The sequence below is a fragment of the Drosophila miranda genome (assembly GCF_003369915.1).
Source record: "Drosophila miranda strain MSH22 chromosome Y unlocalized genomic scaffold, D.miranda_PacBio2.1 Contig_Y2_pilon, whole genome shotgun sequence".
NCBI classification, from domain to species: domain Eukaryota; kingdom Metazoa; phylum Arthropoda; class Insecta; order Diptera; family Drosophilidae; genus Drosophila; species Drosophila miranda.
This window is the reverse complement of record NW_022881614.1, coordinates 22,221,179-22,239,844: the sequence shown is the minus strand read 5'-3', so window position 1 is coordinate 22,239,844 and position 18,666 is coordinate 22,221,179. Positions and strand designations below refer to the sequence as shown.

At 37.9% G+C, this 18,666-nt stretch overlaps 1 protein-coding gene across 8 annotated transcripts in view; it reads left to right on the top strand.

Moving 5' to 3' along the window:
- LOC117185806 (protein grainyhead-like) overlaps positions 1-18,184 on the top strand; it is an 88,468-nt gene extending 70,284 nt beyond the window's left edge. For all 8 annotated transcript variants that reach the window (XM_033398342.1, XM_033398340.1, XM_033398339.1 and 5 more), the window contains 2 exons: positions 15,559-15,623; positions 15,913-18,184. In XM_033398342.1, the coding sequence (XP_033254233.1) occupies positions 15,559-15,623; positions 15,913-16,039 (192 nt within the window). In that variant the 3' untranslated portion in view covers positions 16,040-18,184. The remainder of the gene's footprint in view (positions 1-15,558; positions 15,624-15,912) is intronic.
- Positions 18,185-18,666: the final 482 nt, after the last annotated feature.

Here is an 18,666-nt window from a genome sequence, read left to right as displayed (position 1 = left end):
GGGTCTTCAGAATTATTGTAGGCGGCGGCGTCGGTGGCGACAGCGGAGTTGCAGTTATTGACGGGCAATAGGAAGTCAATGTTGCTGGTCGATGTTGGGGGTGAAGAACAGCGGAGTCATCAAAAATGCATTGTCGACATTATCGCAGTCGCGACGTCGAAGACGGGGTGGGGGCGATGGTCTCTCGTGAAGTGCTGACTTGAAGTGGAGCGCATAAGCACTTCCAGAAATACAATGTTTCGGTTCTTGTCTTAGGCAGGAAATGGTTTTTACTTTTTGTGTAAATTGTGACAGAATTCTTGCGCATTGTTATTACAATTGGGTAATAAACTATTGGGCAAGAATTTTTATACTTTTTTCTGTTTCAATTGGAAATAAGAGTATTGAGTATCCTCAAATGAATTTTTAGAAATATGGTATGTTATTAAATTCAAGATTTTGGTTTGTGTTTGTTGGTATCTTTGTATCGGTTTTGATTTTTATGTCTGGTATTTCTGGAGGAATGTTGAGTATCACTTTTTGTGGTTTTCGACACACATGTGATATTATGATCAGTATTATTGCAATTGTAAATAGCGTAATAAGAGTCATACTATTTATTGAGGAGTGAGTTTGAAGGAAGTTTAAGTGTTTCGTATTGTTGATGTGAAGTTCATCGAGTGCTTTGAGAGAAAGTATTTTTATGCGTTTTTCTTGCAATGGGCCTACTTGTACCATTGGAGTTTGTGGTTTGGTTATAGTTTTGTGAATGTTTGTAAATTTCTTTTCGTTAATGTTTATTGTATCGTTCCAGTACTTTAGTAAGTACGTGCCCCTTAGTTTTTCATAGCCGTTTTGCCATTTTATTGTTCTGTTGAAGTTATTTAGGAGGAGTGAGTCGGAATCTATTTTTTCTATAGGTTCGATGTGTTCTGCATTGCTGTAGTTACACGAGGAATCTTTCCCTATCAATAATCTACTAATACAGTTATCGTGGTTTAAGTTGATTACATTATTTGTTTTGCAAATTTTTACGTTATTTTTACGTTTTACATGGTTTATTAATTCCGTAAGTGTTCAATTCATTAATAAATATTTCTTGGAAAGGTAAATTAACAATAAGGTTTTTTCGGACGACCGGTCGAATAATGATATCTTTATAGGTTTCTTTTTCTAACTTAGGGATCTTAATAATATAGAGTAATGTGTTTTTATTATATAAAATTGAGACGTCTGCAAACTCAAGCATTTCTTCTATTGAATTGAGTGGGGTTAGTATTTCCTTAAAGTTTTCTTTAATTGTCTCTATTTCGTTTTCGTTAAGAAGGAATGTGTTTACTATATTTATTTTTGCCCATTGAATTGCATATTTTACATTGATTAGTTCTTCTTTTATAAGTCGGGTTTGAATTTGTAGACTAATGGCTATTTCGTTGCTGAATGAATTGTCTTTTTATACCCGATACTCAAAATGAGTATTGGGGTATATTAGATTTGTGGTAAAAGTGGATGTGTGTAACGTCCAGAAGGAATCGTTTCCGACCCCATAAAGTATATATATTCTTGATCAGCATCAATAGCCGAGTCGATTGAGCCCTGTCTGTCTGTCCGTCCGTCCGTCTGTCCGTCTGTCCGTCCCCTTCAGCGCCTAGTGCTCAAAGACTATAAGAGCTAGAGCAACGATGTTTTGGATCCAGACTTCTGTGATATGTCACTGCTACAAAAATATTTCAAAACTTCGCCCCGCCCACTTCCGCCCCCACAAAGGACGAAAATCTGTGGCATCCACAATTTTAAAGATATGAGAAAACCAAAAACGTAGAATTGTAGAGAATGACCATATCTTTAAGACTGCGGAATCTGAATTGGGTCGTATCATTATTATAGCCAGCATCAAGAAAACAATTTCATTTTTTCTCGCCCTGTCTCTCTCTAACACACACGTAGCATAGGCGGCTTTGCTTAGAGTAAAACATTAGCGCCTACATCTCAGAGACTACAAAAGCTAGAGCAACCAAATTTGGTATCCACACTCCTAATATATCGGACCGAGACGAGTTTGTTTCAAAATTTCGCCACACCCCCTTCCGCCCCCGCAAAGGACGAAAATCTGGGGATATTCAAAAATCTCAGAGACTATTAAGGCTAGAGTAACCAAATTTGGTATCCGCACTTCTGTTAGATCTTACTATAAAACGTGTATCTCAAAATTTCGCCCCACCCCCTTCCGCCAACACAAAGAACGAAAATCTGTTGCATCCACAATATTGCACGTTCGAGAAAACTAAAAACGCAGAATCATAGATAATGACCATATCTATCAGATTGCTGAATCTGGATCAGATCAGATCATTTTTATAGCCAATAGGAACAAATCAATTTGCAGTGGCTACGCAGCGCCCGACGTCACGCTCATACTGATTTTCTGTCTCTCTCGCACGCAGTCTTTGTCGTGTCGTTTAATATTAGCGGCGTCTGCCGGAGGAGAGCCATACTGACTTAGTATCGGGTATAACCGTAGAGTTGCGGTGTCCGCAGCAACTCACAACGTTCCCCCTCGTTTTATTGTATTCAAGAGTCTATTGTTTATTTCTGTGAGTTTGTTTATTCGTTTCTCAAATTGTGTATTTATTACTATTTGCTTATTATAATAAAAAATATATCATTAAGATTATTTTGGATCATATTTAGGTCATCATGATCGGGACTTCCGGCTATATATTTCCATGCCGTTCCGATCATATCTATAGATCTACTGTGTCGAGTGGGTGTAAGTGTATTTAATATAAGGTAAGTTTGGTTTATTTCATGGTCCAAGGCATTATAAAAATCATTATTTTTTAGGTCTTTTTCTATGTACCAAAGAGTTTGGTCTAGAGTTTGTTTTATTAGTGTTAAATCTATGACATGAATTAGTTTTGTATGTTCTGAGGTTAGTTTGCCTGTTTTAGTATGAATGGTTAAAACATGGCTATCGGTATAGTTGGTTATTTCGATAGATCCAGCTACTAATTGTAGGAGGAGTAATGATGTTATCAATCTGGAAGAGAATGAAGAATATCGTAAAAAAATTGTATTTTCGGGTATTTTCCGATTCGTGGTGCTATAATCGGATGAAACCCGCAATCGGAGAAATCTTTTAGTTTTGGGTGTAGTTATTTCATATAATATAACCTTTAGTCATTTTAATACGGACATGGACATGGACCTATGAATATCGGACAGTTATTAACTTTTTATGTTACTTTTGTGAACAATTTTTCCTGACACAGTTTTAATTGTAGTGTTATTGTCTTCTTTTACTGTTTGTTTTTTAAATCTTGGAGACAATTTTGATCCTAACCGTGTGTTTATTTTTACGAATATTTCTTGACCTGGTGAGTGTAGTATTATCGTTTTTTTTATACCCGATACTCAAAATGAGTATTGGGGTATATAAGATTTGTGGTAAAAGTGGATGTGTGTAACGTCCAGAAGGAATCGTTTCCGACCCCATAAAGTATATATATTCTTGATCAGCATCAATAGCCGAGTCGATTGAGCCATGTCTGTCTGTCCGTCTGTCCGTCCGTCCGTCTGTCCGTCTGTCCGTCCCCTTCAGCGCCTAGTGCTCAAAGACAATAAGAGCTAGAGCAACGATGTTTTGGATCCAGACTTCTGTGATATGTCACTCCTACAAAAATATTTCAAAACTTCGCCCCGCCCACTTCCGCCCCCACAAAGGACGAAAATCTGTGGCATCCACATTTTTAAAGATACGATAAAGCCAAAAACGCAGAATCGTAGAGGATGACTATATGTTCTAGAGTGTAAAATCTCAGCTAGATCGTATATTTATTATTATAGCCAGAATCAAGAAAACAATTTCATTCTTTCTCGCTCTGTCTCTCTCTAACACACAGGTTTCATGGTCGGCTTTGCCAATTGCAAAATATGAGTTCAAGGATCTCAGAACCTATAAGAGCCAGAGCAACCAAATTTGGTATCCACACTCCTGTGATATCGGATCTTGACCGTTTCGTGTCCAAATTTCGCCACACCCCCTTCCGCCCCCACAAAGGACGAAAATCTGTTGCATCCACAATATTGCACGTTCGAGAAAACTAAAAACGCAGAATCATAGATAATGACCATATCTATCAGATTGCTGAATCTGGATCAGATCGGATCATTTTTATACCCAAAAGGAACAAATCAATTTGCACTGGCTACGCAGCGCCCGACATCACGCTCAGACTGATTTTCTGTCTCTCTCGCACGCACTCTTTGTCGTGTCGTTCAATATTAGCGGCGTCTGCCGGAGGAGAGCCATACTGACTTAGTATCGGGTATAACCGTAGAGTTGCGGTGTCCGCAGCAACTCACAACGTTCCCCCTCGTTGAATATCAGAATGTGACTGCTTAAATCTAGAATTATAATTCTTAAAGAAACCTATGGATGAACGCGGCAGAGGAACTTCGGCAGAGGCCGAATTGTTGGGGTCTTCAGAATTATTGTAGGCGGCGGCGTCGGTGGCGACAGCGGAGTTGCAGTTATTGACGGGCAATAGGAAGTCAATGTTGCTGGTCGATGTTGGGGGTGAAGAACAGCGGAGTCATCAAAAATGCATTGTCGACATTATCGCAGTCGCGACGTCGAAGACGGGGTGGGGGCGATGGTCTCTCGTGAAGTGCTGACTTGAAGTGGAGCGCATAAGCACTTCCAGAAATACAATGTTTCGGTTCTTGTTTTAGGCAGGAAATGGTTTTTACTTTTTGTGTAAATTGTGACAGAATTCTTGCGCATTGTTATTACAATTGGGTAATAAACTATTGGGCAAGAATTTTTATACTTTTTTCTGTTTCAATTGGAAATAAGAGTATTGAGTATCCTCAAATGAATTTTTAGAAATATGGTATGTTATTAAATTCAAGATTTTGGTTTGTGTTTGTTGGTATCTTTGTATCGGTTTTGATTTTTATGTCTGGTATTTCTGGAGGAATGTTGAGTATCACTTTTTGTGGTTTTCGACACACATGTGATATTATGATCAGTATTATTGCAATTGTAAATAGCGTAATAAGAGTCATACTATTTATTGAGGAGTGAGTTTGAAGGAAGTTTAAGTGTTTCGTATTGTTGATGTGAAGTTCATCGAGTGCTTTGAGAGAAAGTATTTTTATGCGTTTTTCTTGCAATGGGCCTACTTGTACCATTGGAGTTTGTGGTTTGGTTATAGTTTTGTGAATGTTTGTAAATTTCTTTTCGTTAATGTTTATTGTATCGTTCCAGTACTTTAGTAAGTACGTGCCCCTTAGTTTTTCATAGCCGTTTTGCCATTTTATTGTTCTGTTGAAGTTATTTAGGAGGAGTGAGTCGGAATCTATTTTTTCTATAGGTTCGATGTGTTCTGCATTGCTGTAGTTACACGAGGAATCTTTCCCTATCAATAATCTACTAATACAGTTATCGTGGTTTAAGTTGATTACATTATTTGTTTTGCAAATTTTTACGTTATTTTTACGTTTTACATGGTTTATTAATTCCGTAAGTGTTCAATTCATTAATAAATATTTCTTGGAAAGGTAAATTAACAATAAGGTTTTTTCGGACGACCGGTCGAATAATGATATCTTTATAGGTTTCTTTTTCTAACTTAGGGATCTTAATAATATAGAGTAATGTGTTTTTATTATATAAAATTGAGACGTCTGCAAACTCAAGCATTTCTTCTATTGAATTGAGTGGGGTTAGTATTTCCTTAAAGTTTTCTTTAATTGTCTCTATTTCGTTTTCGTTAAGAAGGAATGTGTTTACTATATTTATTTTTGCCCATTGAATTGCATATTTTACATTGATTAGTTCTTCTTTTATAAGTCGGGTTTGAATTTGTAGACTAATGGCTATTTCGTTGCTGAATGAATTGTCTTTTTATACCCGATACTCAAAATGAGTATTGGGGTATATTAGATTTGTGGTAAAAGTGGATGTGTGTAACGTCCAGAAGGAATCGTTTCCGACCCCATAAAATATATATATTCTTGATCAGCATCAATAGCCGAGTCGATTGAGCCCTGTCTGTCTGTCCGTCCGTCCGTCTGTCCGTCTGTCCGTCCCCTTCAGCGCCTAGTGCTCAAAGACTATAAGAGCTAGAGCAACGATGTTTTGGATCCAGACTTCTGTGATATGTCACTGCTACAAAAATATTTCAAAACTTCGCCCCGCCCACTTCCGCCCCCACAAAGGACGAAAATCTGTGGCATCCACAATTTTAAAGATATGAGAAAACCAAAAACGTAGAATTGTAGAGAATGACCATATCTTTAAGACTGCGGAATCTGAATTGGGTCGTATCATTATTATAGCCAGCATCAAGAAAACAATTTCATTTTTTCTCGCCCTGTCTCTCTCTCTAACACACACGTAGCATAGGCGGCTTTGCTTAGAGTAAAACATTAGCGCCTAGATCTCAGAGACTACAAAAGCTAGAGCAACCAAATTTGGTATCCACACTCCTAATATATCGGACCGAGACGAGTTTGTTTCAAAATTTCGCCACACCCCCTTCCGCCCCCGCAAAGGACGAAAATCTGGGGATATTCAAAAATCTCAGAGACTATTAAGGCTAGAGTAACCAAATTTGGTATCCGCACTTCTGTTAGATCTTACTATAAAACGTGTATCTCAAAATTTCGCCCCACCCCTTCCGCCAACACAAAGAACGAAAATCTGTTGCATCCACAATATTGCACGTTCGAGAAAACTAAAAACGCAGAATCATAGATAATGACCATATCTATCAGATTGCTGAATCTGGATCAGATCAGATCATTTTTATAGCCAATAGGAACAAATCAATTTGCAGTGGCTACGCAGCGCCCGACGTCACGCTCATACTGATTTTCTGTCTCTCTCGCACGCAGTCTTTGTCGTGTCGTTTAATATTAGCGGCGTCTGCCGGAGGAGAGCCATACTGACTTAGTATCGGGTATAACCGTAGAGTTGCGGTGTCCGCAGCAACTCACAACGTTCCCCCTCGTTTTATTGTATTCAAGAGTCTATTGTTTATTTCTGTGAGTTTGTTTATTCGTTTCTCAAATTGTGTATTTATTACTATTTGCTTATTATAATAAAAAATATATCATTAAGATTATTTTGGATCATATTTAGGTCATCATGATCGGGACTTCCGGCTATATATTTCCATGCCGTTCCGATCATATCTATAGATCTACTGTGTCGAGTGGGTGTAAGTGTATTTAATATAAGGTAAGTTTGGTTTATTTCATGGTCCAAGGTATTATAAAAATCATTATTTTTTAGGTCTTTTTCTATGTACCAAAGAGTTTGGTCTAGAGTTTGTTTTATTAGTGTTAAATCTATGACATGAATTAGTTTTGTATGTTCTGAGGTTAGTTTGCCTGTTTTAGTATGAATGGTTAAAACATGGCTATCGGTATAGTTGGTTATTTCGATAGATCCAGCTACTAATTGTAGGAGGAGTAATGATGTTATCAATCTGGAAGAGAATGAAGAATATCGTAAAAAAATTGTATTTTCGGGTATTTTCCGATTCGTGGTGCTATAATCGGATGGAACCCGCAATCGGAGAAATCTTTTAGTTTTGGGTGTAGTTATTTCATATAATATAACCTTTAGTCATTTTAATACGGACATGGACATGGACCTATGAATATCGGACAGTTATTAACTTTTTATGTTACTTTTGTGAACAATTTTTCCTGACACAGTTTTAATTGTAGTGTTATTGTCTTCTTTTACTGTTTGTTTTTTAAATCTTGGAGACAATTTTGATCCTAACCGTGGGTTTATTTTTACGAATATTTCTTGACCTGGTGGGGGGAGGATTATCGTTTTTTTTATACCCGATACTCAAAATGAGTATTGGGGTATATAAGATTTGTGGTAAAAGTGGATGTGTGTAACGTCCAGAAGGAATCGTTTCCGACCCCATAAAGTATATATATTCTTGATCAGCATCAATAGCCGAGTCGATTGAGCCATGTCTGTCTGTCCGTCTGTCCGTCCGTCCGTCTGTCCGTCTGTCCGTCCCCTTCAGCGCCTAGTGCTCAAAGACAATAAGAGCTAGAGCAACGATGTTTTGGATCCAGACTTCTGTGATATGTCGCTCCTACAAAAATATTTCAAAACTTCGCCCCGCCCACTTCCGCCCCCACAAAGGACGAAAATCTGTGGCATCCACATTTTTAAAGATACGATAAAGCCAAAAACGCAGAATCGTAGAGGATGACTATATGTTCTAGAGTGTAAAATCTCAGCTAGATCGTATATTTATTATTATAGCCAGAATCAAGAAAACAATTTCATTCTTTCTCGCTCTGTCTCTCTCTAACACACAGGTTTCATGGTCGGCTTTGCCAATTGCAAAATATGAGTTCAAGGATCTCAGAACCTATAAGAGCCAGAGCAACCAAATTTGGTATCCACACTCCTGTGATATCGGATCTTGACCGTTTCGTGTCCAAATTTCGCCACACCCCCTTCCGCCCCCACAAAGGACGAAAATCTGTTGCATTCACAATATTGCAGATTCGAGAAAACTAAAAACGCAGAATCATAGATAATGACCATATCTATCAGACTGCCGAATCTGGATCAGATCGGATCATTTTTATACACAAAAGGAACAAATCAATTTGCACTGGCTACGCAGCGCCCGACGTCACGCTCAGACTGATTTTCTGTCTCTCTCGCACGCACTCTTTGTCGTGTCGTTTAATATTAGCGGCGTCTGCCGGAGGAGAGCCATACTGACTAAGTATCGGGTATAACTGTAGAGTTGCGGTGTCCGCAGCAACTCACACCGTTCCCCCTCGTTTTTAAGTTTGTCAATATTATTTTGTCGGCTTATTTCGTATTGGTCAGGATTTGTTGTTACGTTTGTACCAAAGAATACTTCTAACGGTTTTCTGTTGGTTACTGAGTGTATCGAGAAATTGTACTCGTAAATGGCCTGATTCAGTAATTCTTGAAATGTGCTATAGATTCCTTTACTTTTTAAACACCGCATTATTTCTGAGAGGGTTGAATGGAATCTTTCTACCTGTCCATTTACTGAGCTTTTGTAGGGTGGAGCTGTAAATATCTGAATTCCCAATTGGTCTTTCATCATAAACGTTATGGAAGCTGAATTTAAGGATTTTTCTTTGTCAATTACTACATTTTTTGGTACGCCGAAATAAAACAGAATATCATGCAGGGATGGTTTTTCTATCTTCGATGGATTTGGATTTGATGATTCTTCCTTGGGCTAATTTGGAAAATTTGTCTATTGCTGTCAAAACTAAATTTCTTTCTGTGGAATAAATATCAATGTGAATAGTGTGACCTGGATATTGTGGTATTGGTGTTTCCACGATTTCGGTATTAGTGGGGAGTCTGTCGTATTTTACTTCCTTACAAATCTGACACTGCTTTACTATAGTGGAAATTTTCTGTTTCATTTTTGGAAAATAGAATTTTTCGATGAGTTCTTCTTGTTGGCTTTCGTTACTTAGATCTTCTACTCTACTTTGTGTGAATCTAACTTTGTATTGGAAGAAATTTGATGGATTTTTTGGATTTGTCCCATAATGTGTTCGGTTGTTTGAATTCCATTAATAACGGAGGGGTTAAGGTATTTTTTTAATATTTGTAATAAATCAGCTTCGGTGAATGTGTTTTGTGTAATTTCATGTCGATGAAATGTTGGAAATGGTATACTAAATTTGTAATTATTTTCGTTTCCTGGAATAATAAAGATTTGGTTTTTAAAAGCAATTATTGGTATTTCCATACTATGAATTAACCTTTCGGAGGAACTTTGGCTACTATGTTGTGTCGTGATGGAGTTTATCTCCTTGATTCTGGACAAAGAGTCAGCTACTACATTGCCTTTTCCTGGTTTGTAGATTAGCTGATAGTCGTACTCTTCCAAAAATGTTCTCCATCGTTTTATTCTCGCGTTTCCATTCCAATCGCTCATGGAATGGGTTAAGGGTTGATGGTCGGTGAAAATTTTTACCTTTGCTCCCCCATAGAGATAATTTCTCAAAGACTTCAATGACCATATTATTGCTAGCATTTCTTTTTCGTTTGCTGCATAATTTTCTTCGGCTTTCGAAAGGGTTCGGGAAATGAAGGATATTGGTTTGTCATTTTGAGCAAGAACTGCTCCTAATGCGAAATTTGAGGCATCTGTTGTGAGTTGAAACTCTTTATTGAAATCTGGGTATTGTAAAATGACTTCTGTCGAAATGAGGGTGTTCTTGAGTTTTTTGAAAGCTTCCATTGCCTCTGGGTCAAGGTGAATGATTTTTTTGCTCGAATTGTTTTTAGATACGCGACCATCTTCCCCTCTTAATAATGAGGTAAGTGGTTTGGCTAGCATTGCATAGTCCTTTATGAATCTTCTATAGTAACCGGACAATCCTAGGAAGGATCTGAGATCCTTTAATGTTTTCGGACAAGGATACTTGGAAATGGCTTCCACCTTTGCAGGATTGGTTTCTATGCCTCTATCGGAAATAATAAATCCTAAAAATTCTACTTTATTTTTAAAGAACTCGCATTTGTCGAGTTGGCATTTAATATTGGCTTGTTCAAGGGTATCGAATATGGTCGCGAGATTGTTAGCATGTGTTTTTTCATCTTTCCCAAAAATAATTATGTCGTCAATATAAATATAGCAGATTTCACCAATATGTGGTCGTAGGATATCGTCAAGGGTGCGTTGGAATATTGCCGGTGCATTTTTTAGTCCAAAGGGGAGACGTGTGAATTCGTATTTACCGTTGTTGATGGAGAATGCAGTTTTTTCGATATCTAATTTTTTTAATAGAATTTGATGGAAACCACTTTTAAGATCTAGTACTGAAAAGAACTTGTTGTTTCCTAGTTGTGATAAAACTTCATTTATATTTGGAATGGGATATTTATCGGCAACAGTAACTAAATTCAGTTTCCTGTAGTCGATGACTACTCTGAATTTTTATACCCGATACTCAAAATGAGTATTGGGGTATATTAGATTTGTGGTAAAAGTGGATGTGTGTAACGTCCAGAAGAAATCGTTTCCGACCCCATAAAGTATATATATTCTTGATCAGCATCCTCGATTGAGCCATGTCTGTCTGTCCGTCTGTCCGTCCGTCCGTCTGTCCGTCTGTCCGTCCCTATTAGCGCCTAGTGCTCAAAGACTATAAGAGCTAGAGCAACGATGTTTTGGATCCAGACTTCTGTGATATGTCACTGCTACAAAAATATTTCAAAACTTCGCCCCGCCCATTTCCGCCCCCACAAAGGACGAAAATCTGTGGCATCCACAATTTTAAAGATACGAGAAAACCAAAAGCGCAGAATCGTAGAGAATGACCATATCTTTTAGACTGCAGATTTTGAATAAGATCGTATTATTATTATAGCCAGCATCAAGAAAACAATTTCATTTTTTCTCGCCCTGTCCTACTCTAACACACACGTAGCATAGCCGGCTTTGCTTAGAGTAAAACATTAGCGCCTAGATCTCAGAGACTATAAAAGCAAGAGCAACCAAATTTGGTATCCACACTCCTAATATATCGGACCGAGACGAGTTTGTTTCAAAATTTCGCCACACCCCCTTCCGCCCCCGCAAAGGATGAAAATCTGGGGATATTCACAAATCTCAGAGACTATTAAGCCTAGAGTAACCAAATTTGGTATCCGCACTCCTGTTATATCTTACTTTAAAACGTATATCTCAAAATTTCGCCCCACCCCCTTCCGCCCCCACAAAGGACGAAAATCTGTTGCATCCACAATATTGAGGATACGAGAAAACTAAAAACGCAGAATCATAGATAATGATCATATCTATCAGATTGCTGAATCTGGATCAGATTAGATAATTTTTATAGCCAAAAGGAACAAATCAATTTGCACTGGCTACGCAGCCCCCGACGTCACGCTCAGACTGATTTTCTGTCTCTCTCGCACGCACTCTTTGTCGTGTCGTTCAATATTAGCGGCGTCTGCCGGAGGAGAGCCATACTGAATTAGTATCGGGTATAACTGTAGAGTCCGCTGCAACTCACAACGTTCCCCCTCGTTTCTTTTGAGAGACATCCATTTTTTTCGGGGAATTGTACGGGGACCTAGATGGTCTAATTATCCCGTCATCTAGTAGTTCTTTTATTTGTTTCTCTACTTCTTTAATGGATCCCACTGGTAGGGGGTAACATCGTGAATAAACTGGAGTATCAGAGGTGGTGCGGATTTCTGCTTTAATGTTTGTGGTGTAAGTAAGTTTTCTGTTTGGATCTGCGAACAAATTAGAGTGTGTTTTAAAGAGGTTTTCAAGGGTTAGTTTTTGTGTTTCTGTTAGATGTTCTGTCCTATTGAATATGACATTCACTGCTTCCAAGAATTTTTCCTTTATCGGAATAACATGCCCATTGTTTATTGTTAGTGTTCGTTTTTTTATGTCAATGACTGCTCCTAATTCTTTGAGGTAGTCATTTCCTAGTATGGCGTCAAATGATTTTAAGGTGGGTAACAGAAAGAATTTTACATTAATATTAGGGATATTGAAAAGGTTTGCAATTTTATGGTGTGTTATTTTTATTTTTATGCTACCACTAACGGTGATAGCGTTAAAAGGTTTTTGGTTTAAAATTGGGTTATTAACATGTTGGGGTTGAATATAGCTTTTATTAGAGCCGGTATCTACTAAGATTTTTAAGGTCTGTCCACTCCTCAATCTACACTCTATATAGGGTAGTGAGGAGTTTTTTATTCTAAAAAATGTAAGTCACTTAGTTGTTCGAGATTCGAGTCGTTATTGTCTGTATCTGGTTCTTGAGCATACTCCTCAAGGGTTTGTTCAACGTCATTTTCGTTTTCATACTCATCTTTCAGTTGTTCGTATTCAGCCAAAGTTGCGTTTAAGTTTCGTCGGTTTCGCCAGTTTGGATTGAATTGTCTTTGTCTTTTTTCTATTACATTTTGAGTTGTTGGGGGTCGTTTTCCTGCTTGAAAATGCGGACGATTCATATAGTTGACATTTCTAGTATGGAGACTTGGATCTATCTCCATTGGTTCTGGTTTTGGCATTGGCTTTGGTGCGATCGGACGATTCGGAATGTTATTCTGAGGGAATTGTTGACGGGGATAACTCTGTGTAACTTGAGGTGTTTGGTAATTATAGTTTTGTCTGGGAGGAACTGAAGGTTTATATTGATTATACTGGTGGTACTGAAGAGGTTGCCTAAAGTTATTATAGCTGATATTTGATCGGGGTGCTGGAATTGGTTTTTGGTTTGATCCCCTAAATCCAATAGTGGGTGCTTTGGCGTTAGCATAATTGGAACGATAGTTCTGGTTTTCTAATTTTAAACAAAGGTGTAGAGCTGATGGGAGGTCTGCTGGTTCTTTCATACCCAGGAGTCGATGAAGATCTCCTCGTAGTCCTCTGACAAAAGTATCTAAAGCTTTATCGCGGTATAGTTTGGTCATTAATTGTTCTGCTTCCCTTCCTAATTCCATGCAACCTATTTTATTTAGAATCAGTGACATTTGGTGATAAACGACTTGATGATAATCTTCCACTGACTGTTGATTTCCCTGCACTAGCATGGTCATCTGGTACTCTAATGTACTCAGGTCTCTCTTGTCACCATAGTGTAGGGTTAAACATTTGGAAATAGCATTCCAATTAAGAGGAATGTTGTATGATTCTAATGCCGTATCGGCATTTCCGACTATCTTGTTTCGAATGACTTGAAGGATCCCAACGTACTTTCGGGTTCCTACTATGTCTGCAAAGTCCACTAGAATCCTATCTACTCCCTTCTTCCAGGAACTAAATTCGTTTAAGCTTCCCGAAAATTCCCGAATACTTTTCACTAAGTCTGGGATTTTGTCGTAGTCACTCGCATGGTGAGGAAGTGCAGGGTTTACTTCTTGATCAGCTGCGTTGAGGGAGTCGGTGTTAGGGTTAGGTGAGGCTCGTTCGAATAAAGTGTACACTAAATTGGTTACCAAGGATGTAATTTCTTGCCTACTCATATTTGTACCAGCATTGGGGTCTTGAACCAGAACGGCAGGTCTGATTAGGTTATTAGGATTTGCCATTATGTGCAAGTATTAAGTATTTGTAAGATATGAATATGGTTTTTGAAATATGTGAATAGGTATTTTGTTTTTTTTAGCTTTCGTAGGTTTAGGTTTTTATTTTCTTTTTCCTTTTGGGGTTTTTGTTTCCCGTTTTATAAATTTTTGTATCGCGCGGATTTTTTTTTTTTTTTTTAATTGTTTCACTTTTGTGAATTTTTTCCTTCACTTTATTTTATTTTCACTTGAAAAAAATGTTTTTTTGTTTTCGTCGTTTTGTTTTACTTACCTTAACATGTTGGATGTGGCTCCTCCAACGGGCGATCCGGAATTGGTCCCTTTTATGATGGTATCACCTTACTGAGGTTCCTGGACTTCGCTCCTTTTTGGTTGGTTTTCCTGAGTACAGAACTTTCAGGAATTGGAGTCACCGATGGGTTATACCGGACAGTCTCGAGAAACTCGTGAAAGTTGATTCAAAACTCAAGAATGGAAGAAAGCAAGATCCGATTGTAGCACCATGCAATAACCGACATTCGATTATATATAAAGAGATACACAGTTACAGATATATATGTAAATATTGTGAGTAATTATTATTGAGACCGACGGCTGCAAGTTTTTACAGTTTTCGCGAACGTACTAAACTTTTTGCTGTTTTGTTCACTAGTCAGGTCCCTGCTCGGGCGCCAGTTAATTTTATCCTTATTCGAAGGACAAAATAAAAGATTATTTTGATTCTGTTCACTTTAGCGAAGTGCTTTTAATGAATATCAGAATGTGACTGCTTAAATCTAGAATTATAATTCTTAAAGAAACCTATGGATGAACGCGGCAGAGGAACTTCGGCAGAGGCCGAATTGTTGGGGTCGGCCGAATTGTTGTCTTCAGAATTATTGTAGGCGGCGGCGTCGGTGGCGACAGCGGAGTTGCAGTTATTGACGGGCAATAGGAAGTCAATGTTGCTGGTCGATGTTGGGGGTGAAGAACAGCGGAGTCATCAAAAATGCATTGTCGACATTATCGCAGTCGCGACGTCGAAGACGGGGTGGGGGCGATGGTTTCTCGTGAAGTGATGACTTGAAGTGGAGCGCATAAGCACTTCCAGAAATACAATGTTTCGGTTCTTGTTTTAGGCAGGAAATGGTTTTTACTTTTTGTGTAAATTGTGACAGAATTCTTGCGCATTGTTATTACAATTGGGTAATAAACTATTGGGCAAGAATTTTTATACTTTTTTCTGTTTTAATTGGAAATAAGTGTATTGAACTCTTAGGGTGTTAACTTACACACACAGATCATTCGAAAGATTGGCACTGGCTGGACGCAAAATGAACAAAATTACACAGAGAAAAACGAGTTATAAGAGAAATATTTTCGTTTAGTTGAGTTTAGTTTAGTTTAGAGAGAAGCAGAGCAGCAACAAAAAATCCACACAAACAAAAGACAAAACAAAACATCATATTTCTCTCGTTTCTGAATTGCAGATTGAAAACAAATACAAAATCTCAACAACGAGCATAAATAGCATTTATCGCACAAACAAGAAGGGGTAAGTAGCAAGTCTTAACGGATCAGAGTGCTACTGCACACACAGACACACATGCACAGACACAGACACACACAAACACACAGAGTGCAAGTGCACCAGGAATCAGAACTTCCCGCTACCCCAAAGATCATCTAACCCCGCACTTCTCACCCTGTTTGTCGTGTGCTAACCAATCAAGTATTTGCATGGGTGTTGTCGTTGTCCCTACTGATCTCTATCGTTATCTGAATCCCTGAACTACCCGAAACCAAGGGCTAACCGTGTGTATTTGCCAATGCTTTCGTTGCAGGATTACTGCGAAAATTGACGATGATATGATATCGTTCTACTGCAATGAGGACATCTTCTTGCTGGAGGTGCAGCAGATCGAGGACGATCTGTACGATGTGACGCTGACGGAGCTGCCCAACCAGTAGCAGGAGCATCCACTCACAATACACAAAAATATGGACACAATTTTTGCCAACAACACACACACAAGTTGTTTCAATAAGCCATTTTCCATAAAGCCTAAGCCTAAATCGTAGTGTAGTTGTAATGTGCGGCCAGAGCCCATCCAAGTTGCTACAAAAATGGATGGATATATAGAAATGCTAATACAATATATACATAACCATATAAATATACATAAGCATATAGACATATGCATAAAATTCGATTTAGATTTAGCAACAATGAGATTACTGAAAATTTTTTGATCAAATTTGAAATTCTCGCTATGTTTATAGATATTGTAATATTGTCTAAGTCCTAATCATAATCGTAATGTGTATTTATGCGTATATAGTACCATATATATTGATATATATTGAGTGTATATAGATATACATACACTCGTCTGTATGTATGTAGTGCAAAAGCTGTCTGTCCAGTAGCACATAAGTTTCGCTTCCGCTCCCCTGCTTATGCTTAGACCTTAGGTCCAGGGCAAGTAAGAGTTACAGAATCTATCTTTTAGAACCTTTAATTCTATATATAAACACACCCTAGAGATACATGTATGTATGTTTGTCGTAAGCGTTTACTTGTTGAATATAAATTGTACAATTATTTTTGGATAAGCCCACACAAAAACAAAAACAAAACAAAAACAAATCGTTTGTTATATATTTCTGTTTCCCAATCTCGTAACTCGTTACCCGTTACCTTCCCTCTACTATTCGGCCCACTCTGTTATGTTATATATAATTAGGATCTCTGAAAGAAAAGAAAAAAAAGAAACGGAAATTTGAAGCGAAAATTACTTTGACATTGTCCAAAAGAAAAGAAAGCATAACTATCCGTAACTTTAGGGATACACATAGCGATAAGTACACTCTGCAATAAAACATGTTGATAAAAATCGTGGTTAAGTCCCAGATAAGGCAAAACAATATCGAAACAAAACCACAAAAAACAAACAAAAAAAACGTTGAAGTAAATTTGTGTGCATTTGTTGTAAAACAAACAAAAATATCTAAAAAGAAAAAGAACAATCTCGAGAAACTCGTGAAAGTTGATTCAAAACTCAAGAATGGAAGAAAGCAAGATCCGATTGTAGCACCATGCAATAACCGACATTCGATTATATATAAAGAGATACACAGTTACAGATATATATGTATACATACAGACACACATATGTTTATCGCATAGCAGGAATGCGTTTACAATCTTTGTTTGCCATAATTAACAGTTTAATTTAATTAACGAAATGTTTTGCGTACAATCCAATCTAGGCGCAATCCAGGCAGGGGGCTCTGCGAGAGATCGATCGAGACCCGACCTGCCTGGTGCCACGAATATTCCGCATCGATTGCTACCACTCTGAACAGTACGCGTTCAATGCTCAATATTATTATTATTTGTTTATTAATTGTAATCCCCCTTCCACTTCCATTGCTACTGCTATTTGTACTCTACTCTCTCACCCTCGTCCCTCGTCCTCCCTCCTCAAACCCCCCTTACAATGCTATCTTTCTACTTCTTTGACTTTGACTGTTTATGGGAGTTTACAGGGTAATCAGAATCGCAATCGGAATTCGAATTCCCGTCTTTTGCCCACGACAGTCGAGGTGTTGTACATCACAATTTGTTTTTAGTTTTAGCACTTAATTCTAAACGTACTGTACTCTATTCAAGATTATACAATATTATATTAAATGATACGCGATCAGATGATATGATATGATATGATACGATACGATATGATATGAAATGATGAAGAACAATCGAAAATCTTGCCGGAATGTTATAAATCTTTATGTTTAGTTTATTGTAACCCCTAAGTTCTATGCTCTTTCTATATATTGTATACAAACACATACACATATATTTTAAAAGCCAATAATTTATTTTTTGTTACTGTTGGAAACGATTCCGCGAAAAATAGAAAAGCAAAAAACCAACAAAAAAAAGTGAAAATCAAACTGAAACTGAAGCTGAGAACAAGTGGTACGCACTCCATGGATCGTGTGAGAGGCAAATGTCCAACTTGAGAATGACAAACGAACAAAATAAAACAAATTGTACAATATAATTATAATGAATACACAAAATTTAAATAAAGAACAAAAAGTAAATCAATTATGCATCTGTGAATGCTTCCACGTGAGTTTCGTTTGCTGAAGGAAATGCATATGATTTCTTTGCTGTATCCAGTGTGTTCTTATTCAATTAACTGCTATTAAAGTGTCTACGTCCTTGGGGTTTTTGGTATTGGAATGGGCCCCCGCAAAAGCCCTAATAATCCGCCACTTGCTGTGCCTTCCCTGCACCTGGTTGAGTCCTTTTTTGTAGCCTGTATATCCTTTATGGAGGTGAGATTCTCCCATCGGTGGTAAATCCACAATAAAACGAGGGGGAACGTTGTGAGTTGCTGCGGACACCGCAACTCTACATTTATACCCGATACTAAGTCAGTATGGCTCTCCTCCTGCAGACGCCGCTAATATTAAACGACACGACAAAGAGTGCGTGCGAGAGAGACAGAAAATCAGTCTGAGCGTGACGTCGGGCGCTGCGTAGCCACTGCAAATTGATTTGTTCCTTTTGGCTATAAAAA